Here is a 27,814-nt window from a genome sequence, read left to right on the forward strand (position 1 = left end):
TAGTTATAAATAAAAAGTAATCTTTTCCTTTTTAAAATACTTTAAGAAGGAATTAAGAATTTGAGAAATTAAGAATTATTTCTTAATTCTGCCATAAAGAAGAATCAGAATTACTAAGTATTATTCATTTAAATAGCAAGTGAGTGCTAACCAGCATCCTCCAACAGCATGTGACCTAGGACAGCTCACGATCCTCTAGCTTCAGTTTCTGTATATGTGGAATAGGGACAATGACACCTACATACTCCTCTATACTGCAGAGACAATGACACCTACATACTCTTCTATACTGCAGGGACAATGACACCTACATACTCTTCTATACTGCAGGGACAATGACACCTATATACTCCTATATACTGCAGGAACAATGACACCTATATACTCCTATATACTGCAGGGACAATGACAGCTATGATGTGATCAAGTAAGATTTGACAGAGTAAAATTCTTAGTGCTGCACGTCCTAAAATATGATACAGGTAGGAGTGGATCAGAGAGGGATGGCTCAGTCGGAGCACTAGCCTCACCAGCCAGACAACTCCCAGCCTGTAAAAGGTTCATGTGGTGGCCTGCATCTGCAGCTACACCATTCCTAAGGCCGGGGGAGGTGGAGACAGGAAAACTAGATGGAAGCTCTGGTCTGGAGCACACAGCAGGCAAAGGCAGCAGAAAAAATGAGAAGCCCTGCCTCAGCAAGGTGGGTGTAAAACCCACTCCCAGCAGTTGTCCTCTGACCTGTACCCATGCACAGTGACTCATGCAGGTCCCCCCTCCCCCGTTACATACACACAGAGATAATAAACAAATTCTTAAAAACACACGATACAGACATGTAAACCAAATCTGTGACTATCTTGCCTTATACATTGTTTGGACTCATAATAATAACCAGTACTGTAGGTTTCACACATAGACACTTCACGTGACTAACTGACCTTGGCAGTCTTATCAGCAGAGGTAGATGAAAACTTGGTCGCATCAGAAGAGATAGCACAGGAAAGCACTGTGCCCTGATGACAAGTAAAGTCTCTTTCTATTCTTCCGGTAATGACATTCCACACCTTAGGGGGAAAAAAGGTTAGGTGACACTTTTAATGACATTTTTTGTCATGCATGATGGAACACAACTGTAGCCCCCAAGATAAGGGGGACCAGAAACAGGAGGACAAGAAGTTCAAGATAACTTGGGCTACGTAGAACTTCAAGAAAACAAAGGATGTCACTTACTGGTAGAATTCTTGTTTAGTGAGTGCAAAGCCCTAGGTTTGATTCCTAGAATCATAAACCAAGGAGAGGGGAGGAGAAGGGAAGGAAGGACAGAGAAGACTCAGTGAGAGGGAACTAAAGCAGCTCAGCGGTCGAGAGCACTGGCGGCTTTCCCAGAGGAGCGGGGTGTGGTTTGCAGCACCTACACAAGGTGGCTCACAGCCATCTCTCTCCAGTTCTAGCAGATTCAGTGCTTTTGGCTTCCAAGGGTGCTACACACATACATGCAAGCAAAACACCCATACAAGTAAAAATTTTCAAAAGAACAAAATCAGCTTCAAAACATAGCCCCCCCCCCAAAAAAACCAAGTTTTAGAATAGTAGCTGTTCTGATCGCTTAAGCTTCCTTTATCGTAAATGCTTACAAACATATAACAGATGAAGGTGACCACACTGAATAGAAAACAGGCACAATACTGATTTTTTTTTCATTTAATTACTTATCATTCATGTGCTTTAAAGCTGTCACACTTATAATTACTGCACGATCCGAATGTTTTCTTTAAAAGAACAACCTGGGGCTGGGTATGGTGATGCACATGCCTTAAGTCCCAGAAACTCAGGAGGCAGGTGGATCTCTGTGAGTTCAAGACCAGCCTGATCTACATATCAAGTTCCAGACCAACCAGGGCTATATAGTGAGACCCTGCTTCAAAATAACATACACATACATACATACATACATATACACACACATACATACATACATTCAAATCTGGTATTTGGGTCTGGAAGGGCAGCCTAGGAACTAAGATCACTAACTGCTCTTCAAGAAAACCTAGGTTCAGTTCTCAGCACCCCGCTCACAAGTATCTGTATTTCCAGTTCTAGAGGATCCGATGGTCCTCGCTCTCTTCTGACCTCTGAGGACACCAACCACACACACACAGGGTCCACAGACAGATTCATACAAGTCACACACTCACACTCATAGTAAAAATAAATAAATAAATAAACTTAAAGAATATTTTCAAAATAGTTTAAAAGACAACAAACCATTTTTTTAAAAATCTAGTATGTGAATTACCTTCACCGTTCCATCAAATGACCAAGAAAGCAATCTTGAATCTTGGAGGAGCCTGAAGTCCTTTACCGTTTCCTGGTGGGCTTGCAAAAATACATAGTCCCCTGTCTGCCAATTCCATACCTTCATAGCAAAGAAATAAGTCTGTTACAACCTTCCCCAGTAACATCCCACTGGAAAGAGTATGTAGTCTTAATTCTTGTCACAGTGTTTCAAACAGAGAAGGAACAAAGAATACTGTCTCCGTGTTCCACAAAGAGAAAAAGTTGAAGTTAATTAGCTTGATACGGGGGACAAAATAAAACACTTTCCTCCTAAATAAAATTTGTTTTCTTCAGTTGCTTAGAGAGTAGTTAATTAAACCACAAGATAGAAAAAAAAAAAAAAAAACTACAATATGCCAGTGAGCTCACCATCTGATTAAATTTTCCAGAGAAAACTGTCCCAATTATATATCTGCAGATTTGCAAGCCTACAAACCGGGTAATACTGCAGACTGTTGCCAGGAAAACCGCCCAGAAAGGTCAGTGAGCCGGAGACATGTGACAATGGATCACGGAGCTTCTGAGCTGCCCAAGTCGGAGATAGCCCTTAACGTAGTTCTCAGTGTCCAAGAAGAAGCAGTAGGCACTGTAAGTCACATGTGGCTCGGGGGAGACGCTCTGAGCCACGAGAGAGAGGGAAGAGTTGAAGCAGTGCCAACAACCGGGACAAAATAACAAACACCAACAGCTGAGACACAGCAGTGAACAGAAATTTCTATGTCGTGTCAATATGCGGAACGTCCATTACTAAATCAAAGCAACAGTGTTTGCCGGCTTTTAAACCCTTAACTTCGATTAATTTAATAAACATGTTTCCAAGTCAGGCAAATGTGAATCAAACAAGGGCCTACCGTGAACAGACCTGAGAAATGAGACATTTAAAAAAAAAATCTGTCACCAAGATACAAACGACTGAAGAAAGAGTATTGTGAAATTCAAAATAGTGATGGCTTCAACACTGCTTGGTAGAGGCCAGGGCTCAGGGGCGTTGGGGTGGGGAAGAGAGCTCAGCAGGTAAGAGACTGGCTGCTTTTGCAGAGGACGGGATAGAAAGGGTCAGGCAGACAGTTCAAGAAAGGCACCTATCATCCACTCAAGACTCTTAGGTTCTAACTAAATCCCCAAGGTAACAAGGGAGTTGATCGGGATATGAAGGCCCTACCTTCATTCATGTGATTGGTGCTCTCTTTATTATTTTTTTTATTGGATATTTTCTTTATTTACATTTCAGATGTTTTCTGCTTCCCAGGTCTATACTTCACCAAACCTCCTATTCCATCCCTCCTCCCCCTGCCTCTCTGAGGGTGCTCCCCCACCCACCCACACACCCACCCACTCCCATCTTCCCGCCCTGGCATTCCTCTACACTGGGGCATCAAACACCCTCAGGCCCAAAGGCTGCTCCTCCCACTGCCATCCTCTGCCACATATGTGGCCAGTGCCATGGGTCACTCCATGTGTATTCTTTGGTTAGTAGTCCAGTCCCTGGGAGCTCTGGGGAGTCCGGCCAGTTGACACTGTTGCTCCCCATATGGAGCTGGAAACCCCCTCAGCCCCTTCAGTCCCTTCTCCAACTCCTCCATCGGGGACCCCCCCCCCTCGGTCCAACAGTTGGCTGTGAGCATCTGTTGGCATCCATAATAGTGTCTGGGTTTGGTGACTGTATATGGGATGGATCCCCAGGTGGGGCAGTCTCTGGATGGCCTTTCCTTCAGTCTCTGCTCCTCACTTTGTCTCCATATTTCCTCCCATGAGTATTTTGTTCCCCCTTCTAAGAAGCACTAAAGCATCCATACTTTGGTCTTCCTTCTTCTTGGGCTTCATTCATATGGTCTGTGAAATGAATCTTGGGTATTCCGAACTTTTGGGCTAATATCCACATATCAGAGAGTACATACTGTGTGTTCTTTTGTGACTGAGTTAACTCACTCAGGATATTTTCATGTTCCATCCATTTGCCTGTGAATTTCATGAAGTCATTGTTTTTAATAGCTGAGTAGTATTTGATTATGTAAATGTACCACATTTTCTGTATCCATTCCTCTGTTGAAAGACATCTGGGTTGTTTCCAGCTTCTGACTATTATAAATATGACTGCTAAGAACATAGTGGAGCATGTGTCCTTATTATATGTTGGAGCATCTTCTGGGTATATGCAAATACACCCAAGAGGAGTAGATGGCAGGAAATAATCAAACTCAGGGCTGAAATTAACCAAATAGAAACAAAAAGAACTACACAAAGAATCAACAAAACCAGGAGCTGTTTCTTTGAGAAAATCAACAAGATAGATAAGCCCTTAGCCAGACTAACCAGAGGGCACACAGACAGTATCCAAATTAAGGAAATCAGAAATGAAAAGGGAGACATAACATCAGAAACTGAGGAAATTCAAAAATTCACCAGATCCTACTACAAAAGCCTATACTCAACAAAACTGGAAAGTCTGGATGAAATGGACAATTTTCTAGACAGATACCAGGCACCAAAGCTAAATCGGGTTCAGATAAACCATCTAAACAGTCCCATAACCCCTAAAGAAATAGAAGCAGTCATTGATAGTCTCCCAACCAAGAAAAGCCCAGGACCAGATGGGTTTAGTGCAGAATCCTATCAGACCTTCAAAGAAGGACTAATACCAATACTCTTCAGAATATTCCACAAAATAGAAACAGAAGGAACACTACCAAATTCATTCTATGAAGCCACAGTTACGCTGATACCAAAACCATACAAAGACACAACAAAGAAAGATAACTTCAGATCAATTTCCCTTATGAATATCACTGTAAAAATACCCAATAAAATTCTTGCAAACCAAATCCAAGAACACATCAAAATGATTGTTCGCCACGATCAAGTAGGCTTCATCCCAGGGATGCAGGGATGGTTCAATATATAGAAATCTATCGGTGTAATCCATGACATAAACAAACTCAAATTAAAAAAAACACATGATCATTTCATTAGACGCTGAAAAAGCATTTGACAAAAATTCAATATCCCTTCATGTTAAAAGTCTTGGAAAGATCAGGAATTCAAGAATTCAAGGCCCATACCTAAACATAGTAAAAGCAATTACAGCAAACCAGTAGCCAAAATCAAAGTAAATGGAGAGAAACTTGAAGCAATCCCACTAAAATCGGGGACTAGATGAAGGCTCCCCACTCTTTCTCCCTATCTATTCAATATAGTACTTGAAGTCCTAGCCGGAGCAATTAGACAACAAAAGGAGGTCTAAGGGATACAAATTGGAAAGAAAGAAGTCAAAATATCACTATTTGCAGATGATATGATAGTATATATAAGTGACCCCAAAAACTCCACTAGAGAACTCCTAAACCTGATAAACAACTTCAGCAAAGTGGCCAGATATAAAATTAACTCAAACAAATCAGTAGCCTTCCTACTCTCAAAGGATAAATGGGCTGTGAAAGAAATTAGGGAAACGACACCCTTCACAATAGTCACAAATAATATAAAATATCTTGGTGTGACTCTAACCAAGCAAGTGAAAGATCTGTACGACTCTTCTAGTCTTAACAGCCTGGGCTGTGCCTAACTCAAAGATCGTCCTGACTGAGGTTCTTGCTGCCCTCTACCACAGGAAGTCAGAGATCCTTCCTGAATGTTTGCTATGAAAGGTGATGACAACGGTGCTTTTAGCTGGACTCAAACATGCTGTGTTAACTGAATCACGGTAGTATAATAGTTCAAGTTCTCATAGCAGTAATCAAATGCATTGAAGTTGAACTTGGAGATGCCTTCCATTAGCAATCACTTTGGGGAGTAAACATACTACAGAATCTTTTCAGCTGCATAAATACAATTCATGTTTTTAAAAAGCTGGCCTGTGAAGGCTCCACGCCCCAGTGTAGGGGAATGCCTGGACAGGGCAGCGGGAGTGGGTGGGTTAGTGAACAGGGGGAAGGGGGACGGGAAAGGGGGATTTCCGGAGGGGAAATGAGGTAAGGGGATAAAATTCAAAATGCAAATAAAGAAAATATCTATTAAAAAATGAAAAAAGAAAGAAGAAAAAAGCTGGCAGGGCAATGTCTATAGTCCTAGCAGTGGGAGAGGTGAGGAGAAAGGATCACAAGTTTCAAGCGAGACGCCAACAGAAAAACACAAAAGCAGGAATAAATACTTAATGTCTCACACCTACAAGAACCAATATATTTTCATGCATCAAGTAAACATAGCTAATACAAGTACTTCATTTACCTCAAGGGAGAGTGACAAAAGCTACCAAACAGACCAGTTTCCACAAGGTTCAATGCTATCATCAGGTGGGTATATTCTTCTTATTCTAGCAATAACTTTAACTTGACAGAGAGATTCACTAAACCTATGTCTCAGGCTGGTGATACAAAAGGATTTAAACAAGCCTTCATTCAGTCATTTACTAAAATTAAGCCAAGTATGACAGCACACACCTACAATTCTACCCAGCACGGGGGCAAAAAAAGAGGCAGTTCAAAGCCCAGGAGTTCAAAGCCAGCCTTGGTTTCACAGTGAGTTCAAGACCAACCTAAGCTACATGAGACCCAGACTTTAAAAAAATAAACAAATAAATAAATAAATAAACACAAAACAAAGAAAAATAAGCCAAATATCTCAATCCATCATTTCTTAGAAAAAAAAACAAAAACAGTGTTTCTTTACATGACACACTAAAGCTCTTTAAATAGCGCTTGCTTTGGCAACACACATAAAAAAATTGGAACCACACAGAGATTAGCATGGACCCTGTGCAAAAATAACAGGCAAATCATGAAGTAGTCTTTTTGTTTTTTGGTTTTTTTTTTTTTAAAGATTAAGTTCCCTTATGTAGTCCTGGTTGTCTTGGAACTCAGCGCATCAGCAGGGCTGGCCTCATACCTGCCTTCCTCTGCTTCCCGAGTGCTTGGGTTAAAAGTGTGCACCACCACACCCAGCAGCAGCCCATACTTTAAGCCTTCCAGTCTAAGCTGGATCCCTGGACTCCACACAGCAGAAGAGACCCATTTCCTGCATGCTGTACTCTGACCTTCACACGACTCCAGGATGCACATGTGCGTGAGCATCCGCATAAAGCAAGCACGTTTTCAAAGCCCTGTACAGATGAAAATCATCCTAAGCAGTCCACAAAAAAGAAGATAAAGTATAACTTGTATTTTTAAAAATAACTTCTATTCTAAAAATATTTCTAAAACTTATTTCTCCCTCTGGCTGAGAATATCTCCAAAGAGGTCATAAAACCCTATGAATTTAAGTTCGCGCCGTATACAATGTCCCAACAGGATTTATCTGATGTAGTTAAGTTTCCTCCGTTTCAAAGACATCTGGAGAGGAGGAAATGTGACTATGATATGAATTTCACAGTTAATAAAGAAGCATCGTGGGAGCTTACAATAAAGTTTCTGTATTAAAGCCAAACTTCATCCCGACCCTGCACCTTCTCAAAGACTCAGCACAGCAACATTGGTTTTCCAAGATAGTTTTTAATGGGATAGTTAAAAGCTGCCATCATAGGAAATATTAACTGAATAAAACCAGGAGTGTAACCCAGCAGGAGAACACTGGCTAGGGCAGGGAGCAGTGACACAGGCCTTTAGTCCTGCTGCTCAAGAGGCAGGGGCAGGTGGGTCTTTCTGAGTTCAAGGCTATCCTGGGCTACATAACAAGTTTGAAGTAAAGCCTGAGCCACATAATGAGAGCCCTATCTAGGAAAGGAAAGGAAAAAAAAAAGGGAAGGGAAGAAAAAAAAAGGGAAGGGAAGAAGAAAAAGGGAAGGGAAGAAGAAAAAGGGAAGGGAAGAAGAAAAAGGGAAGGGAAGAAGAAAAAGGGAAGGGAAGAAGAAAAAGGGAAGGGAAGAAGAAAAAGGGAAGGGAAGAAGAAAAAGGGAAGGGAAGAAGAAAAAGGGAAGGGAAGAAGAAAAAGGGAAGGGAAGAAGAAAAAGGGAAGGGAAGAAAAAAAGGGAAGGGAAGGGAAGGGAAGGGAAGGGAAGGGAAGGGAAGGGAAGGGAAGGGAAGGGAAGGGAAGGGAAGGGAAGGGAAGGGAAGGGAAGGGAAGGGAAGGGAAGGGAGGAAGTTGTTAGACATTAAGACTGTTATGATAGAGATAGAAAAAATCAATAAGAGTGTTGGAAATATAAAAGCTGAAGAAAATTCCAGAATATAAAGCAGAGTGTAGAAAGTTGAGATTCCTTATGGTACATTCCTAGACCCAGGAACTGGAGACAGAGGTTATCCTCAGCTACGTGTTAAGTTCAAATCCAGCCTGGGCTATAAAGGACCCTGCCTCAAACAAGAAACCAAAACCAAGGACTAGAAGACTGGCCTGGGAACCAATATATAAATGAGTTTTACAAAAAGAGGATAAGAGTGGACTAGAAAAGGAAAAAATAAAAATAAAATAAAATAAGAAATAATTTAAGTGAATCCTGAATTTAAGAATAAGTTTCCTTAAAAGAAACTCCCCAAATGAACAAAATAGAAGGTAGCAAGCATGTCACCATGATATTTCACAACTCTGAGGGCACAGGGAACATTTCAAAATCTTCCACAAAGATCTAAAAACTTGAACGGTGGAGCAAGCCCTTAGCTCCGGCATCAGGAGACAGAGGGAAGAGGGGTGCTGTGAGTTCAAGGCTAGCCTGGTCTACAGAGTGAGTTCTAGGCCAGGCAGAGCTACACGGTGAGATCCTGTCCCAATAGCAAAACAAACAAAAACAGAATGACTTTAGACTTCTCATTATAAATTTTGGAACATGGAACAAAAAATGAAGCAATACCTTTAAAGTTTTAAGATAAAATAATTTCCAGCCACTCATTTCAAAGAATGAATTTTTCTAAACTATATTACAATAGAATTTCCATAGATAGATAGGTGTGGGATACATGCCTGTAATCCCAGCATTCAAGAAGTTGAGGCAAGAGGATACAGTTCAAGACCAGTAAGCATACGCCATATAGCAAGGTTCGGGACAGTCTGGCTACATAGGAAGAGCCTATCTTAAAATAAATGAAAATAAAGAAAGAAAAGACAGGAAGTGCATTCATGATATCCTTTACAGTCTGTTTGGTCATGGTGATATTGAGGATCTAAACCTCACACCGGTTCTGTCACACCACTGTGATGGCGGGTCTGATGAATGGCTCTGGGTGCGTGTATGCATGACACGTGCTAAAGACAGGCGAGGTGGGAAGAGCACAAATGTTCAATCCTCACCATTGGGAATTCAGCAGTTCTCCAAGTGAAAAATTAAAAATAGTGCGACAAGCCTGCCATATGGCGGCATGAAGGTAAACATCAGAAGACACGATCGCAAAGATCTAAAAATACCTAAATATCTAAAACCTACCCGTGGTGGTTTGAAGAATAAGCAATGGGGAGGGTCTGTTCCTCACAGCAAGCCTTATAATAAATAGCATATTAATTTACGTATGTGGACTAGGACTTGAATAAAAATTAAATGGATTTTAAAACAATAGAGTAAGCTCAGAGCCTCGATATATATAATTATGGCAAACTACTCATTTTTTATCACCACAACAAACATTATTCTTAATAGGACAGGATGAGTGATGTAAACTAGAGCTAGGCATGGTGGTTCATGTCTGCAATCCCAGCACTCACATGGCTGAGACAGGAAGATGGCCGAAAGTCCAAAGAAAGCCTGGTCTGTACAAAGCAAGTTCTAGGCCATAGAGGTCTACACAGCAAGGCCTTGTCTCACAAAAGAAGAATGAAGACACAAAAAGCAAAACAAAACAAAACAAAAATCTAAGACAGCATTTAGTTATGAAAATAAATTACATAAAAATGGCAAAAATATACTTATACAAATAAATATCAACACCAAGACAGGATAAATACTTAACTCAGGAAACTTCAGTGGGCTGCCTACTGTGTGCCACACCCATAGAAAATTATGAAACATGACTGGACTCTATAAAGCCCATGTGTACAGTTAGAATGTAGACCCAAAACAGAATCTTTAAGTGACAAGCTTTAGCACAGCGTTGATACAGAAGTGTTCCGTTGTTCCTCTCTCTAATAGTACAAACGCTAGTTCGTTCATCCGCTCACCTGAATCACAGAATCTTCAGAACTTGAAATCAGTGTCTTCCCATCAGCTGTGAACTGGATGTGCCGCACAGCTTTCTTGTGCCCAACCCCAGAACTGAAGACTCTGTTGTTTGGAAGTTCTATAATCTTCAAAAAAAAAAAAAAAACCACAAGAAATTAATACAAAGAAATTAAGCAACACTGAGGTACTGCACCCCCAACAACGTATATACATGTAGATGCCTCACATACACCTGGCCCCGCCCCCAGCCCCAATCAAGTATTCACTAGAAAGGCCAATGGCAGGAGGAATGGGTCTTCTCAGTACTCAAGGACTCAAGTCATCAAAGCAAGTGACAGTCCAGGCTCAGGCTCCATAATCAAAATGTCAATGGGAAAGAAGAAAGGATAAGAACCCTGAATAATGCATGGCAGCTTCAGGGAAAACAGGAATGAGGAGAGAGAAAGGGCATCAGTGGGCACAGGGATACAGAAGGCTGGAGAACTGTGGGAGGACAAGCCTTAGAAAGACCAAACACAGCGATTCTGAAGGTAGTCACGGGCCTGGTGAGATGCGTCAGTGGGTAAGTGCTTGCTACATTAGCAGGTAACCTGAGTCTGACCCCTAGGATTACATGGTAAGGAAAGAACTGACCCCTCCCTCCAAAACCTAGCCTTAGAGCTCACACCAGTACAGTGTCTTGTAAACACACACATAGAAAACAGTGCTGTAACACAAACTCCAAACATTTTTGGGTGACTATACCAAAAATGCTCTCAAACGAACTCATATGGGTGTGGGGATGAGGGGGGGGTGTAGGGGGGAGGGGTGGTTGGTTTGGTTTGGTTTTGTTTTGTTTTTGAGAGTGTAAGAGACTTTTTACTGCATAGAGATGGAGGAGTGTTCCTCTTTTTCCACATCCTGGCCAGCATCTTCTGTCATCTGAGTTTTTGATCATTGATTGGTGTCAAGTGGAATCTCAGGGTCATTTTGACTTGCATTTCCTTGATAAGTATGTTGAACATTTCTTTAAGTTCCTCTCAGCCATTCCAGACTCTTCAGTTGAGAACTCTCTGTTTAGCTCTGTACACCATTTTTAATAGGGTTATTTGGTTTTCTGGAGTCTAACTTCTCAAGTTCTTTGTATATTTTGGATATTAGCCCTCTATCAGATGTAGGATTGGTAAAGATCTTTTCCCAATCTGTTGGTTGCCATTTCGTCCTGTTGACAGTGTCCTTTGCCTTACAGAAGCTTTGCAATTTTATGCAGTCCCATTTGTCAATTCTTGATCTTAGAGCATAAGCCATTGGTGTTCTGTTTAGGAGATTTTCCCCTGTGCCCAAATCTTCGAGGCTCTTCACCACTTTCTCTTCTACTGGTTTCGGTGTATCTGGTTTTATGTGGAGTTCTTTGGTTCACTTAGACTTGAGCTTTGTACAGGGAGATAAGAATGGATTGATTTGCATTCATCTGCATGCTGACCGATGCCAGTTGAACAAGCACCATTTGTTGAAAATTCTCTTTTTTCCACAGTATGGTTTTGGCTTCTTTGTCAAAGATCAAGTGAACATAGGTGTGTGGGTTTATTTCTGGGTCTTCAATTCAATTGCATTGATTTACCTGCCTGTCGCTGTACCAATACCATGCGGTTTTTACCACTATTGCTCTGTAGTACAGCTCGAGGGCAGGCATGGTGATTCCCCAGAGGCTCTTTTATTGTTGAGAGCAGTTTTTGTTATCCTGGGATATTTGTTATTCCAGATGTATTTGAGAATTGATGTTTCTATCTTTGTGAAGAATTGAGTTGAAATTTTGGTGGGGATTACATTGAATCTTTAGATTACTTTTCATAAAATGGCCATTTTTGCTATGTTAATCCTATGTAGCTAGGCTATCCACATACTCCAAGTCCTTCCTCTTTAGTGCTTCAAATGCTGAGACTGCAATTGTGTATCACCTTGATTGGCACTATGTCTGACTCTTGATTGGCTTTTGTGCTGGGCAGACTAGTCTGTGAGGGATCTGGGACCCAAGATGGCTCCCACAGGTGCTCCGGCAGAGCCCTCCCGGGCGGACACCTCTCCTCTGGCAGGGAAGGTGCCGGATGTCTGGAGCCCGAAACAGGGTCTGCCCCAGAAGCTGTGTCGCTTCTGCCTGTCCCAAAAGCTGTGTCGCTTCTGTAGTCCGCCCTCTCACCTGCGCGGAGGAGGGGTGTTTATTTGCCCAATTGAAATAATAGAGAAGATGGTGCTGTAACTGAAGATTCTAGAAACCTAACCTGTATGTTGGGGGGAAAAATGGGCCCTCAAAAAGCAAAAAGAAATTGTGTGCCTGGGACCTTCTCAGAAGAGTGGAAGAGTCACCATCACTAGAGGAGAGACAGGGTGGCAATGATGTGGACCAATTCATTCAGAGGTTTACACGGGCACACTAGGCTCTGCCACTTAGGAAAACTGTGGGAATTAGGAGAGTAGACATCTGTAAGACAAGAATCACAGCATCCAGTACCCATCTTGTATGTCTGAGAGGATCCAGAACAAAAAACAGTAGCTGCTGAGGTTGGACCATTTGAAATTGTCATTTTTAAACACTAAAAAATCATTTAAAATATGTAAATGTTGGCATTTTCCCAGAGTTCAATGCATCTTTATAGTATAGGAGAACTGTGAGGAAGTGAAGTGTGTAAAAAAAGAGGGTTTTTTTTTTAATTAGGTATTTTCCTCGTTTACATTTTCAATGCTATCCCAAAGGTCCCCCATACCCACCCCCCCAATCCCCTACCCACCCACTCCCCCTTTTTTGGCCCTGGCGTTCCCCTGTACTGGGGCATATAAAGTTTGCAAGTCCAATGGGCCTCTCTTTGCAGTGATGGCCGACTAGGCCATCTTTTGATACATATGCAGCTAAAGACAAGAGCTCCCGGGTACTGGTTGGTTCATATTGTTGTTCCACCTATAGGGTTACAGTTCCCTTTAGCTCCTTGGGTAATTTCTCTAGCTCCTCCATTGGGGGCCGTGTGACCCATCCAATAGCTGACTGTGATCATCCACTTCTGTGTTTGCTAGGCTCCGGCATAGTCTCACAAGAGAGAGCTATATCTGGGTCCTTTCAGCAAAATCTTGCTAGTGTATGCAATGGTGTCAGCATTTGGAAGCTGATTATGGGATGGATCCCTGCATATGGCAATCACTAGATGGTCCATCCTTTCGTCACAGCTCCAAATTTTGTCTCTGTAACTCCTTCCATGGGTGTTTTGTTCCTATTTCTAAGAAAGGGTAAAGTGTCCACACTTTGGTCTTCGTTCTTCTTGAATTTCATGCGTTTGGCAAGTTGTATCTTATATCTTGGGTATCCTAAGTTTCTGGGCTAGTATCCACTTATCAGTGAGTACATATTGTGCGAGTTCCTTTGTGATTGGGTTACTTCACTCAGGATGATACCCTCCAGGTCCATCCATTTGCCTAGGAATTTCATAAATTCATTTTTTTTAATAGCTGAGTAGTATTCCATTGTGTAAATGTACCACATTTTCTGTATCCATTCCTCTGTTGAGAGGCATCTGGGTTCTTTCCAGCTTCTGGCTATTATAAACAAGGCTGCTATGAACATAGTGGAGCATGTGTCCTTCTTACCGGTTGGGACATCTTCTGGATATATGCCCAGGAGAGGTATTGCTGGATCCTCCGGTAGTACTATGTCCAATTTTCTGAGGAACCGCCAGACTGATTTCCAGAGTGGTGTACAAGCTTGCAATCCCACAAACAATGGAGGAGTGTTCCTCTTTCTCCACATCCTCGCCAGCATCTGCTGTCACCTGAGTTTTTGATCTTAGCCATTCTGACTGGAGTGTTTTTTTTAACATTTTAAAGGTTTGCTTTTACTTTACATGTTGAAGTGTTAGCCTGCGTGCGTGTTAAATGCACCACATGTGTGCCTTGTGTGCGTGGAGGTCAGAATACAGCCTTAGATCCTTGGGAATGGAGTTACAGGGGGCTGAATGTCACAGTGTGAGTTCTGAGAACCAACCTACCAACAGAAACCACGGACCCATTCCAAATATATACTACACAGCAGAACAAAAAATGGGGCTGAGAGAACACTGAGGAAAGCCGTAGCTATGCAATAATCCTGTGCTTAACAAACAACTGTCAGACACTTGCTCACAGCACTACCCATGTTACAAACATCTGACCGCTCTTGACTGGCTCCACAGAGCTCTTAGCTGCTAAGGGCGACCTAGAAGCACTGACGTCACTCCCTCTACTGTGTGTGCAAGCCTTTCCTCTCCTCTTGTGGACTACTGTGGCCTGGAGACTATGTGTGTAATCCCTTATGAAAAGGACCCCATGGTAAACGTGGCTAATGTCATGGTCCCCAAGAGCCTAGGAGAGGAAAGGTGAGAAGGACGAGTGCTCCCTAAGTTCCATAACCAGAGAACAGGTGCTCTTGTGATGAACTCGGCGTGTGATAAAGGTCAGGATATCTACATACAAAACGATTTCCATTGCAATAGCTTTTCTGCATCAGTGTCTGATTCTTGCTATGTATTGGTTGTGCTAGATAAGTTCAAAATTTCGGGTAGTGAACAAGAATATGCCTAACATCAAGTGTAGAAAAGCAGTGGACACGGGGGCCCTGTAGTAACATTCTCAAAAGTCTAGAAATGACATCACATGGCTATTTCTAAGAGAGGGGAATGCTTTTGTACAGTTAGCTAAGAGTGTTTAGCTTTTTACTATGTATAAAACAGCCAGACAGCTAGACAATAAGGAATACAGACAGCCCGAGAAGCAGGAGCACTGTGAGAAGACTCTAATGGAGTATGAGGTACAGTCTGTGGTACAGTCATGACTACTAGACCCCAGAGAACTCTGTCTAGTCTACAGCTGTGCACTGCCAAGCGCATGGCTAGCTCTGAGGAAACGGCTCTAGTCACAGCCCTGGAGACTGAATACCTTAATGGCTCCATCTTCATCTCCGAATGCCACGTACTCAAGGTGTGGACTGAGGCAGCAGCAACTCACTTGGGCTTCAGGCAGGTAATCAATCTGGCCTGTTTTTCCAGCAATGAGCTAATAAGAAAGAAGGCAAGTCAGTTATTAGGTTGTGTATGCATTGTTCTGTTGTCATTCTTCGGAAGAGAGACTTCAACTGCAAAGCAAAAGACAGCACAGAAAATGACCAAGAGTTCTCAGGGAGACAACAAAGCCGAACCCTAATCTCGGCAGCTGTATTTAGCACTTTTACGCTTTCGTTTTATTTCACTTATGTGGCTCGGATACATTTTCATAAAATAAAAGAAGCTTTAAAAAGGTTTGGAAAGCAGCTGCTGTGCCCACCACCTGAGACACATCTGTCTGGTATGCAGTCTCACAGCTAGCCGCACATCCTGCCTTTTATTTCTTCTCAAAGCCTGTTTTAATAGGGTTATCACTTGTTATAATACACTTTCCTGAAATCTTCAAAGGGGCCGTGAAACAGGCCTGAGACAGACATTATACACAATGATAACTCAAAATTGAAATGTATATACTCTGAATCACTCACAAAGCAAGTCAACTAAGATTCTTTCCTTCTTTGAGGGAAATAGATCTTACGGAAGAAACTTGAAAGCATAATTTGTGTCACTGAACTTGTAATACTTATACTAAGATTATCCAACTTCATAACTACTACCTAATGCTAACGATTAGCTTTTTAAAATAAAATAAAAAGAAAGAGCACCTCAATTAAAAGATATGACCTCAGGAAATACTTCCCAAGCTTAAACCAGTTATCAGATTCCTTTCTAACTTCTGATCTAAAAATCTGAATTATTTCTCAGCATGTCACATACAATGAAATTATTTCTGCTACACTGATTATAAGGTTAATTAATAATATGTAGCTTTCCCTTTCTAACAGTTTGCCCAAACTTCTCTGATCTATTAGATATTTAAAATCAAGACTAAATAGCTTCAGGCTGCTGGGAAGAAGAGTCACCAATGCTCTTACCTAACTGTGGCCACTTCATGCTACAATACATCTGTTTAGTAAATTATGCAATAGTAGAATGACTTCTATGGGGTGACCTGATGGTGCTTGTATTATAATGCTAATTTGGGGCCCCAAAGATTGGTACCCCAGAGACCAGAGAGTCAGCACACGCTAGCTAAGTGGACCTGCTCCCAGTTAATTGTGATTGGTAAATAAAGATGCCAACACTGCCGGGCTTGGTGGCGCACGCCTTTAATCCCAACACTTGGGAGGAAGAGGCAGGTGGATCTCTGAGTTTGAGGCCAGCCTGGTCTACAGAGTGAGTTCCAGGGCAGCCAGGGAAGGAGGAAGAAGAAGCCACCATGGGGTAAAAGAAGAACTTGCAAGAGAGGAGAAAGGAGAAGCCACCGTGGGTTAGCTGAGCCATAAAAACGTGTCCCTGAGGGCTGCCTAATTGAGTTAAGAGCAGCCCAAATGGAACACAGTAAACAGTGAGTGATCGATAGGAAAGTAGATTCTACCAGCTTGGAGGGTAGGTAGCTGCCCAGCTACTATGCTGATTAAGGCTTGTTGTAAATATAATGGCTGTGAGTGTATCTCTCATCCAGGAACTCAATAACCAAGGTGGAGTAGAAGCCCTGGGTTGGGATTTTAAATATTTACTACAACAGATAACCAAGCTCTTTTGATTGGATTCACGGGTAGGTCCATAAAGGGAACTCATACGTAGTGGTCAAACCCATGGCTTCGGGGGTCACGGGCTCCATGCAGGGAACCTACTACTGTTACTTTGCTAAACAGAAGTGTCATCAAACTGCCTTCTCGACAGTCTAAATGTGTATCTTTATATCCACAGACCAATTCATGCTGCTCTCAGCCTTGACCAAAGAGGCTTCGTTTGCCATGGGCAGCAGTTAATACGGAGACACACAGCTAGTGACAGTACTGAGAATTTTGTCACTATCGAGTGTTTAGCCCTGCATAGACCACCTGTATCTCCTCCTCCAAGGCTCAAAGAACATCATGGAGAGGGCACTACAAAAGTGTAAAAACTGAGATAATGGAGAAGAGTGTTATAAAACACTGTCTCCTGGACATGACAGGATTGTTATATGCATGAAATTACAGTAACTATGGTTACCTCCATGCGCTCTCTGCATGAGATTAGGCTCCTTAACAAACCCATTATTAATGAGTGAGGGGCTTAGGAGGTACCACCCCTCCATGAGGACCTGTTAGCCAGTTAAGAGTTATTCGGGGAGAGAAAGTCATCTTCTTCAGCTGGGTCACCACTGACTGACTGCCATACCCCAGTAACTAACCCTCTACCCCTACTAGCCTCGGTAGGGCATATACATCACGTACACAGGAAGGTAGGTGGGCTATTTATTGGAAAAGGGGGGGCTCAATGGAAGTGGAAAAGAGATGTGAGAAGGTAATGGGGTGTATACAATCAAAATGCACCATACACACAAACACTCACACACTCACACACACACATAATATTATATATATGTCAAGCAGTATTTTCTTAAAAGACTGAGCTACTGAAAAATGATGATCTTCCTCCATAAAAATCTAATTCAACCCTTTTTTTAATTAATAAATTAAAATTTCTGCACGTACTCTATTGGAACTATTTGTCAGTGAAACTCTCCTCTAAACTCTTGAAGACTAGGACAGTCAGTAAAATAACGTTTTTATAATCAGACAGCCTTTGTCGCTTTGGTTATGACAAATGTCACAGAAAGGTTGCATGGGCTTGATTGTAAACAATAGAAGCTAGGGGACAATGGACTTGGAAAGAACTGTAATAGAAATATCCCAAGCAAAAGACTCAATCTATTTAAAAAAAAAAAAAAGTAAGTAACAAATTCACATTCAATTTCCCATCCAAGTTCATACCATAAATACAGAGCATTGATCAACATATTAAGAAGGTGGTGTGTGAACTTATAAAACACAAAGCAAGACAAACTTAGAGATGTTTTACAACTTGACCCTAAACCCGGAACAGTGCAAGACTCTAAACCCCGAACAGTATCAATGGATCCCCAGGTAGAAATGTCTTCAACACAGATTTTTGCCTTAACCTGGACCGAAGTCATAGACTACTGACAGTCACAAATGAGCTTCAGAGAAGTGCCAGGGTTCAGTTCTCCTCCCAGAGCCAGTTGGTACTAGTCTGAAGAGCCTGGGCTCCCTGTGCTACACCAGCCTGAGCATTGAAGCTTTGGTACCCCAGCTCTGCCTGCCGTCTGTCTGTTGGTCCTCCCCAACTCTCCATGTGTGTCCTCTCCTGCGCCTACCTCACCTTCTCCTCCCACCCTTTCACGAGTGCTCTTGCTCCCTAGATTAAGTACAAATAAATAATCAAGAAAAATAAAGTCTGGAGCTGGAGCGATGGTTCAGTGGTTAAGAGCACTGACTGCTCTGCAGAGAGAGGGTCAGGGGTCAGTTTCCAGCACCAACATGGTCGGTGACTCAAAATGGTCTGTAACCCCAGCTCCAGGAAATGCGGTGCTGGTCTCTGTGGATACTGCACACTGAGGTATTTAGGTAAACACACACGTACATTTTAAAAATAAACAAAAATTTAAAAAAGAAAAGATGAATCCAACAGATCAGATTATCAGTGCTAAAGCCTAGAAACTAGTAAGGTATTTCAAAGGCTGGGCGTTTAGTTCAGTGTTAGAGTGTTTGCCTCACATGCACAAGGTCTCATCCCCATTACCACCAATGCAGGGGGGAAAAATGAGGTTAATCCAGATTATGTTTTTGATCTAAGTATTAATGGAAGGCTCAAAGGTAACATAAGAAATCATCTGGAGGACTGCTATGATCGGGTTTCTGTCCTCCCCAGGCCTCTCTCAAGAGAATCTCAGGAGCAGATGTAATCATTTGCTAGTTTATGGAAGAGCCACACTGATTGCGTTGACATATTGTCTCTGGCTGCTGCCCTTACCCCTCAAAATCACAACCCAGTCACTTGGCTCCTCACCTCCGATATCTCCTACGAAGGTCTAACATGAAGACAGCCACTTGTGTCAAGTGAGCGTTCTCCCTGCTGTCGGCCCCTCCAATGCTACCCCTCCTCCCAGGACGTCTACTCAGAGGCCACTTTACTTGGGCCCCCAACTTAGTGGTGTGGACCTGCTAGATGGCAACATCCCTCAGGTTATCTGCTATTACAACCACACAGAGGCTCAAAACCACCATTCCCATCAGAGAACCTCTGGGACTACTGTCTAGCCACAGGGAGATCAGCCTAAGGTAAGCTGTTTGGATCCCTAAGCAACATAGTTATTCTAATATTATCAACAAGCCGTCCCTTCTCTGGGACTAGGAAGTGTTCAAAGCTCCTGAACAAGGGCATGACTAAGTGAGCTAATGAGCAGGAATGATTCAGCACGCACAGTCCGGCTCCCTCCGCCTCAGCTCGGATGACCGAGACTCCTCCACTTAAGATGATCTGTGTTTCTAAAGACCCTATTTTCCTTTCCCTGAAAAAACAAAAACAAAAAATAGCTTCAGTTCGTATGTTCACCCCTTGCCCACGCAGCGACATATCCAAGTCACTTCAGTGAGCAAGTTCAAGCTTGTCTTTGTGGGGGTCTCAAGGCCTTGTGCAAATCAAAGGATGTAATTACGCACAGCCTCGAGGGAGAAACAAGGTTGAAGATGGGGAGGTAGCATCTTATTTCATTCTAACTCCTGGCATACTCAACACTCCAAACCCAAGAGCCCACATAATGCCTTGTTCAACTAACGCCTTGTAGGCACCTGGTAGGACCACCCAACTATGCCCCATTCTGAACCCAAAAACAAATAGAAAAAAGCCTGAGTTCCACCAAACGACGTTTCCGGTATTTTTAAAAGACTCACTTGCAGGCCTCTTATGTTGTCAACTGCAAGGACCATCGTTTCGTTCTCTTGAAACACGACGTCTATTTCCTGCTTTAGCACGATGGCAGAGTTCTTGCATACCTTTTTTGTCTCCCAGACCTGAGTAAGAGATAAAGGCATTAAGATCACTGTGTGCTGTCAGCCAGTCCTCCCTCTGAGACACTGTACAGACAACTCAGTCTTCAAGCAAGGTAACACATTGTGATTCACAGTTAAAACGCATAGGATATAAAACAACAATAAGTATGTATTAACATGTCCTATAGTACGAAACGGTTGCTATTACATGAGTTGTGGGCTCTGCAGTCCAAATGTCTCTGTGAATTCTACTTTAATATCAACATAAACAAAGAAACAAACAAAAGCAAAAAGGCTGTGCCATTAGGGAGGTTAGCCCAGGCTGGCACCCATCTACAGTAAGATACAGAGCTCACAGCAGAACATAAATCACGGGTCACTAAACAACCTGTGCTCTGGCACAGCTCTCTCTCTCTCTCTCTCTCTCTCTCTCTCTCTCTCTCTCTCTTTCATAATCAAGACCTTCTAGATGACAGAAGCGGTGAGTTGGTGAGTTGGTGAGTTACTTTATACTCTAGGTCAAGTCTAGGAAGTCGGCACATAGAGCAGCACTGGCCTTTCTGGGCTTTTCCTAATGTGAGAATTGGTAAGTCAGTACATGTACAGTACTTTGCACAATGGGCGACATCTAGTAACATTAAATTAATTTTAGCTATGATTTGTATAAAACACTGTACTGGATGTTACAAGCACCAACTAGGATTCCTGGACTCACACAGCTGCATGTAACTCTAGAATATATAAATAAGTCAAGGGGCAGTGGAACATTAGAAGTATGGAGTAAATCAAATTTGTATTTTACATCAGAATTTGATAGGCATCAACCAAAAGTGACACAAAATTATGTAATATTAAAGGAGACATATATTCTCCTAAACAGAGAAGGCTTGAGTAGACCTTAAGATGGTAAAGATTCCAGTAAGTGGAAAGCCGAAAGTGAGATTTACCAAACCCAAGGAGCTACTTAAGGAACAGAACAAGCAGGCTATCTGGAAGTTACCTACAGGAATAAACCAAAGGACAGTCTGGGACCAAACAAGATCATACGGTGGAGAAGCGGGACAGTAGACTTAGAAGGGTCTATTTACTCTGATGAGTACACACACACACACACACACACACACACACACACACACACACATATATATACAAACATATACATGTATCTTAGCCACATCATGAAGTAAAGAAAGGAGATGTGTCCCAGTCTAAAACCTTTCATGGCAGAAAGGCAATCAATGAACAGTAGGAATGGAAAAGGAGGGAGAATAATAGAAAGGTAAAATACAGGAGCTCTGAGAACGATCATGTAATTAAATATGAGAATTCAAGAGGAAGAAATGAAGCCTTCCCAGGACTCAGAGGTGCTGTGCAAGCAGCTTACTCACCGGACTTTGCTCAGCACCTGGCTCAGGGACAGTCAATGAAACGTCCAGGGGAAGGACACATGGCTCACAGAATAGCACTTTTCCAGGATAGATATGTACCTAGGAGCTTTGTTTCTTACTTCCCTTAGTACTTCCCCCAAAATTTCTTTCTCTATAAATTTAGTTTAAAATGTTTGAAATGAAAAAATCTCAGTATTTCTCACCCTTATTGTTTGGTCATCAGAAGCTGTCAAAAATGAGGAGCCATCGGGAGAAAACATCACACCGTGAACCCAACTCAAATGTCCTCTGCAGTCGGCCACCTTTAGGCGGGAGTCTATGTTCCACAACTACAGAGTAAGCAAAGAACACAGGAAATCACATTCATAGCCAGTTTAACATGCCAGAGATTCTAGAAAGAGCAGTAAGGACCCAGTGGCAATATTTCTAGATAAATTATCAAAATTTAAAACTGGATTGCACATAAATGATTTATTTTACAATCATACTTTTAATAGTAAATAAACAGAAATAACAAAGCTTGCCATGTTAGTACAGGTCAGCTGATGTATCTCACATTTAGTGAACACAAAGCCCTGGGTTCCCTCCACAACACACACACACACACACACACTCAAAAACAGTCATGAATCTAGTGTACATAAGGAAAATACCTTGAAAGCAGAGGGAAACTAACAGAATATATTATAATTAATCATATAATGGAATATTATGCAAAATGGGATGAGAAAAATATCCCCCAAAATAACTAAGCTCTATGATATCTATTTAAAGAAAAAAAAAAAAAAAAGAAGAGCATACACTATTTTTCACTTAAGAATTAGATGTTTGAAATGCTCAAACAATAAATAAAAGCTTTTTTTTTTTTTTAATTACAAAGTCTGGGGGTATGGTTTGATTGGTAAAACCCAGCATGGTGGCAGAAGGATCAGAAGCACTGAGTCATCCTTGGATACAGAGTGAATGTGAACCTAGCCTGGGCTACATAAGAGCCTGTCTCAAAGGAAAAAGAAAAAAGAGAGAGACAAGGAAAATGAATATGTGAGCATATAGATGGCTGTAGACATATGCATGTACATGCAGATAGAAATCCGCTTACATACGCAACAAGATGCTGCTCCGAGACAAAGCAATGAGAGGAATAAAGGGGTAATGATACTGAAATCCCTCTGAGAACAACTTATTATAAAGCTCTGAAGCTAGAGTCATGTATGTGTTTTATCTTTTTCTTAAAATCAATCTAAAAATAACAGGATGCGCATAATCAGCTTCCATGTAAGGATTATCTCTCTAATACTGTCACCCAACCTTCCTCTGAGCTGCTGCAAAGCCCTACGATAAATGAGCACACTAACTGTAGCATGTACACCGTGCTCTTCCCACCCACGCTTACGACAACCTGTCGGAGCCGGCCACCGTCCCGGCAGCATTGGTCCTGGGTTCTGCTGTACATCCCTCAAATATACTCCAGCCTAATGAAGTACCATATGTGCCTGAGCTCCTCTCATTACACTTTGAATTACAGACCTACTCTATGATTTCAGAATTAGCATGGACAGAACAAGCACTTCATCACATGACCAGTGGTTTTCACTTGCTGCAGCCAGTTACAAAATAGTTACATGAAAAGCCTGCCTTGGGGGCTGGTGAGATGGCTCAGCGGTTAAGAGCACTGGATGCTCTTCCGTAGGTCATGAGTTCAAATCCCAGCAACCACATCGTGGCTCACAACCATTGGTAATGAGAAACAAATAAAAAAAAACCTTTGGGTCAGAGCAAGAGGGAGAAGGGAAGGGGGAAAAAGAAAAAGAAAAGCCTGTTTTATCTCTAGAGTCCAAAGTAGGAAACACTGCAGTAAAGGACAGAAATTAAAGTAATCCCACAACTGAAAAATCTCAAGCATCCCTGTTCCTTTCTGCCTTTAACTTGGTTCTCTCTCAGTTGTCACTTTGAACTTTCACGGCAAAGCCCTTACATTTCAAGAAGGAAGACATTCATTGTTTCCTGGAGCTTTCTAAGGATGATAGAGGGTAAGGATCTTAGAAATGATAGGAAGTACAAAATTGCAAACATTGTTTTATTTGTGCTTGGCACCGAATCAGACACATGACTCCCATCTTACCCTGTTCAAATTATCCATGGGTCTGAACTCGCATCTGTCTTATAAAGATTAGCAGCTGGGGCTGGGAGGTGGCTTGGTGCTAAGATGCTTGCTCTGCAAGCCTGAGAACCTGAGTTTGAATTCTCAGCATCCATGTAAAACGCCAAATGTGTGTAACCCCAGCACTGAGGGGGAGACACAGGCAGATCCAGAGATCCCTGACCAGCCAGCATAGTCAAAACAGTGAGCTTTTCTTCAGTGAGAGACTGTCTCAGGGCAATAAAGAAGCAGGAGGTGGAGAAAGATCCCTCAGGTCTCTGCATGTGCACTCTGTCAGATCTATATACCACATACACATATATACCAAACACACACACATGCAAGAAGAGAGTCTGTGTCTAGACCACTTTCGAGATAGCACATGTCTATACTGTTTAAGAGTGATCAAATTACATCATATGCCTGCATGAAAATTAACAAATTGTATTATTCCATACAGTATATATTTTTTATTTAATACGCTAATTTGAAAACACTGGGTGAGGGGGACAAGAGAAAGGGCTCAATGGATAAGAGCATTTCTCATAAGCATAAGGACCCGGGTTCAAATGCTCAACACCCCTATAAACAGCCGAGCATGGCTTTGTGTGCCTATTATTCCAGCATTTAAGGGTGACAGGCTAATTCCAAAGCTCCATGGCCAGCCACCAGCCAGTGAGAGACCCTTTCTTAAAGAAATAAAGTGAAGAGGAAATAAGGCATCGGCATGTACTTGCATGGATGTGCACATTCATATGCATATACAACACACACACACACACACACACACACGCACGCACACACACACACACACGGAGGGGGTTAAAGCAAAAAGAAGTGCCTCAGAAACCAATGATCATCCCATGGTTTCCTCAGTCCCAAGCACACACTAGATTCAATAAATGCTGGGTAAGTGGTCTTGTCATTCCATCACTGTAAGATCATGTCTTCAATCACATTAAAATAACAAAGCTAGCCATATAATTGGATACCCCAAAGCGATATGTTATTAGGCTATGAAGAAAACACAATTTTCCAAGAAAGCTTCTCAGCAGTTAAGGCATCCACCCCTGCCATCCTTGGACCTCCGGAGACCCAGATTCCATTGAATAAATTCAACTACTCACCTCCACACAGTACTGAGACAGGGCAATCACAGCCAAATGGTCATAGGGGGAGAAGTCACAGTACTGGATGGTGCTGTGATGGCCTGTGTGGATCTCTGCCAATAGGCCACTAGTATGAATATCAAAAAGCTGTTAAAATAAAGATATATCTATGAAAAACAAAACATCTTAAATTATACCTATGCTGAATCTAAATCTAATTTTATTTTTTTTTCCATTTTTTATTAGGTATTTAGCTCATTTACATTTCCAATGCTATACCAAAAGTCCCCCATATCCACCCACCCCCACTCCCCTGCCCACCCACTCCCCCTTTTTGGCCCTGGTGTTCCCCTGTACTGGGGCATATAAAGTTTGCAAGTCCAATGGGCCTCTCTTTCCAGTGATGGCCGACTAGGCCATCTTTTGATATATATGCAGCTAGAGTCAAGAGCTCCGGGGTACTGGTTAGTTCATAATGTTGTTCCACCTATAGGGTTGCAGATCCCTTTAGCTCCTTGGCTACTTTCTCTAGCTCCTCCGTTGGGAGCCCTATGATCCATCCATTAGCTGACTGTGAGCATCCACTTCTGTGTTTGCTAGGCCCCGGCATAGTCTCACAAGAGACAGCTACATCTGGGTCCTTTCGATGAAATCTTGCTAGTGTATGCAATGGTGTCAGCGTTTGGATGCTGATTATGGGGTGGATCCCTGGATATGGCAGTCTCTACATGGACCATCCTTTCATCTCAGCTCCAAACTTTGTCTCTGTAACTCCTTCCATGGGTGTTTTGTTCCCAAATCTAAGGAGGGGCATAGTGCCCACACTTCAGTCTTCATTCTTCTTGAGTTTCATGTGTTTAGCAAATTATATCTTATATCTTGGGTATCCTAGGTTTGGGGCTAATATCCACTTATCAGTGAATACATATTGTGTGAGTTTCTTTGTGAATGTGTTACCTCACTCAGGATGATGCCCTCCAGGTCCATCCATTTGGCTAGGAATTTCATAAATTCATTCTTTTTAATAGCTGAGTAGTACTCCATTGTGTAGATGTACCACATTTTCTGTATCCATTCCTCTGATGAGGGGCATCTAGGTTCTTTCCAGCTTCTGGCTATTATAAATAAGGCTGCTATGAACATAGTGGAGCATGTGTCCTTCTTACCAGTTGGGGCATCTTCTGGATATATGCCCAGGAGAGGTATTGCTGGATCCTCTGGTAGTACTATGTCCAGTTTTCTGAGGAACCGCCAGACTGATTTCCAGAGTGGTTGTACAAGCCTGCACTCCCACCAACAATGGAGGAGTGTTCCTCTTTCTCCACATCCTCGCCAGCATCTGCTGTCACCTGAATTTTTGATCTTAGCCATTCTGACTGGTGTGAGGTGGAATCTCAGGGTTGTTTTGATTTGCATTTCCCTGATGATTAAGGATGTTGAACATTTTTTCAGGTGCTTCTCTGCCATTCGGTATTCCTCAGGTGAGAATTCTTTGTTCAGTTCTGAGCCCCATTTTTTAATGGGGTTATTTGATTTTCTGAAGTCCACCTTCTTGAGTTCTTTATATATGTTGGATATTAGTCCCCTATCTGATTTAGGATAGGTAAAGATCCTTTCCCAATCTGTTGGTGGTCTTTTTGTCTTATTGACGGTGTCTTTTGCCTTGCAGAAACTTTGGAGTTTCATTAGGTCCCATTTGTCAATTCTCGATCTTACAGCACAAGCCATTGCTGTTCTGTTCAGGAATTTTTCCCCTGTGCCCATATCTTCAAGGCTTTTCCCCACTTTCTCCTCTATAAGTTTCAGTGTCTCTGGTTTTATGTGAAGTTCCTCGATCCACTTAGATTTGACCTTAGTACAAGGAGATAAGTATGGATCGATTCGCATTCTTCTACACGATAACAACCAGTTGTGCCAGCACCAATTGTTGAAAATGCTGTCTTTCTTCCACTGGATGGTTTTAGCTCCCTTGTCGAAGATCAAGTGACCATAGGTGTGTGGGTTCATTTCTGGGTCTTCAATTCTATTCCATTGGTCTACTTGTCTGTCTCTATACCAGTACCATGCAGTTTTTATCACAATTGCTCTGTAGTAAAGCTTTAGGTCTGGCATGGTGATTCTGCCAGAAGTTCTTCTATCCTTGAGAAGACTTTTTGCTATCCTAGGTTTTTTGTTATTCCAGACAAATTTGCAAATTGCTCCTTCCAATTCGTTGAAGAATTGAATTGGAATTTTGATGGGGATTGCATTGAATCTGTAGATTGCTTTTGGCAAGATAGCCATTTTTACAATGTTGATCCTGCCAATCCATGAGCATGGGAGATCTTTCCATCTTCTGAGATCTTCCTTAATTTCTTTCTTCAGAGATTTGAAGTTTTTATCATACAGATCTTTCACTTCCTTAGTTAGAGTCACGCCAAGATATTTTATATTATTTGTGACTATTGAGAAGGGTGTTGTTTCCCTAATTTCTTTCTCAGCCTGTTTATTCTTTGTATAGAGAAAGGCCATTGACTTGTTTGAGTTTATTTTATATCCAGCTACTTCACCGAAGCTGTTTATCAGGTTTAGGAGTTCTCTGGTAGAATTTTTAGGGTCACTTATATATACTATCATATCATCTGCAAAAAGTGATATTTTGACTTCCTCTTTTCCAATTTGTATCCCCTTGATCTCCTTTTGTTGTCGAATTGCTCTGGCTAATACTTCAAGTACTATGTTGAAAAGGTAGGGAGAAAGTGGGCAGCCTTGTCTAGTCCCTGATTTTAGTGGGATTGCTTCCAGCTTCTCTCCATTTACTTTGATGTTGGCTACTGGTTTGCTGTA

General features: G+C 42.0%; 1 protein-coding gene and 1 pseudogene across 3 annotated transcripts in view; one reads left to right on the forward strand and one right to left on the reverse strand.

The window, feature by feature from the left end:
- The window catches only part of Apaf1 (apoptotic peptidase activating factor 1), a 93,433-nt gene that overhangs the window by 9,403 nt on the left and 56,216 nt on the right, over positions 1-27,814 (reverse strand). For all 3 annotated transcript variants that reach the window (NM_001282947.1, NM_009684.2, NM_001042558.1), the window contains exons 18-24: positions 25,007-25,135; positions 21,943-22,068; positions 20,253-20,372; positions 15,347-15,463; positions 10,411-10,536; positions 2,297-2,416; positions 939-1,064 (exon numbers count right to left, since the gene is read on the reverse strand). In NM_001282947.1, the coding sequence (NP_001269876.1) occupies positions 939-1,064; positions 2,297-2,416; positions 10,411-10,536; positions 15,347-15,463; positions 20,253-20,372; positions 21,943-22,068; positions 25,007-25,135 (864 nt within the window). The remainder of the gene's footprint in view (positions 1-938; positions 1,065-2,296; positions 2,417-10,410; positions 10,537-15,346; positions 15,464-20,252; positions 20,373-21,942; positions 22,069-25,006; positions 25,136-27,814) is intronic.
- Gm25390 lies at positions 7,030-7,130 on the forward strand (annotated as a pseudogene).

The sequence above is a fragment of the Mus musculus genome, chromosome 10, assembly GCF_000001635.26.
Source record: "Mus musculus strain C57BL/6J chromosome 10, GRCm38.p6 C57BL/6J".
Taxonomy (NCBI): domain Eukaryota; kingdom Metazoa; phylum Chordata; class Mammalia; order Rodentia; family Muridae; genus Mus; species Mus musculus.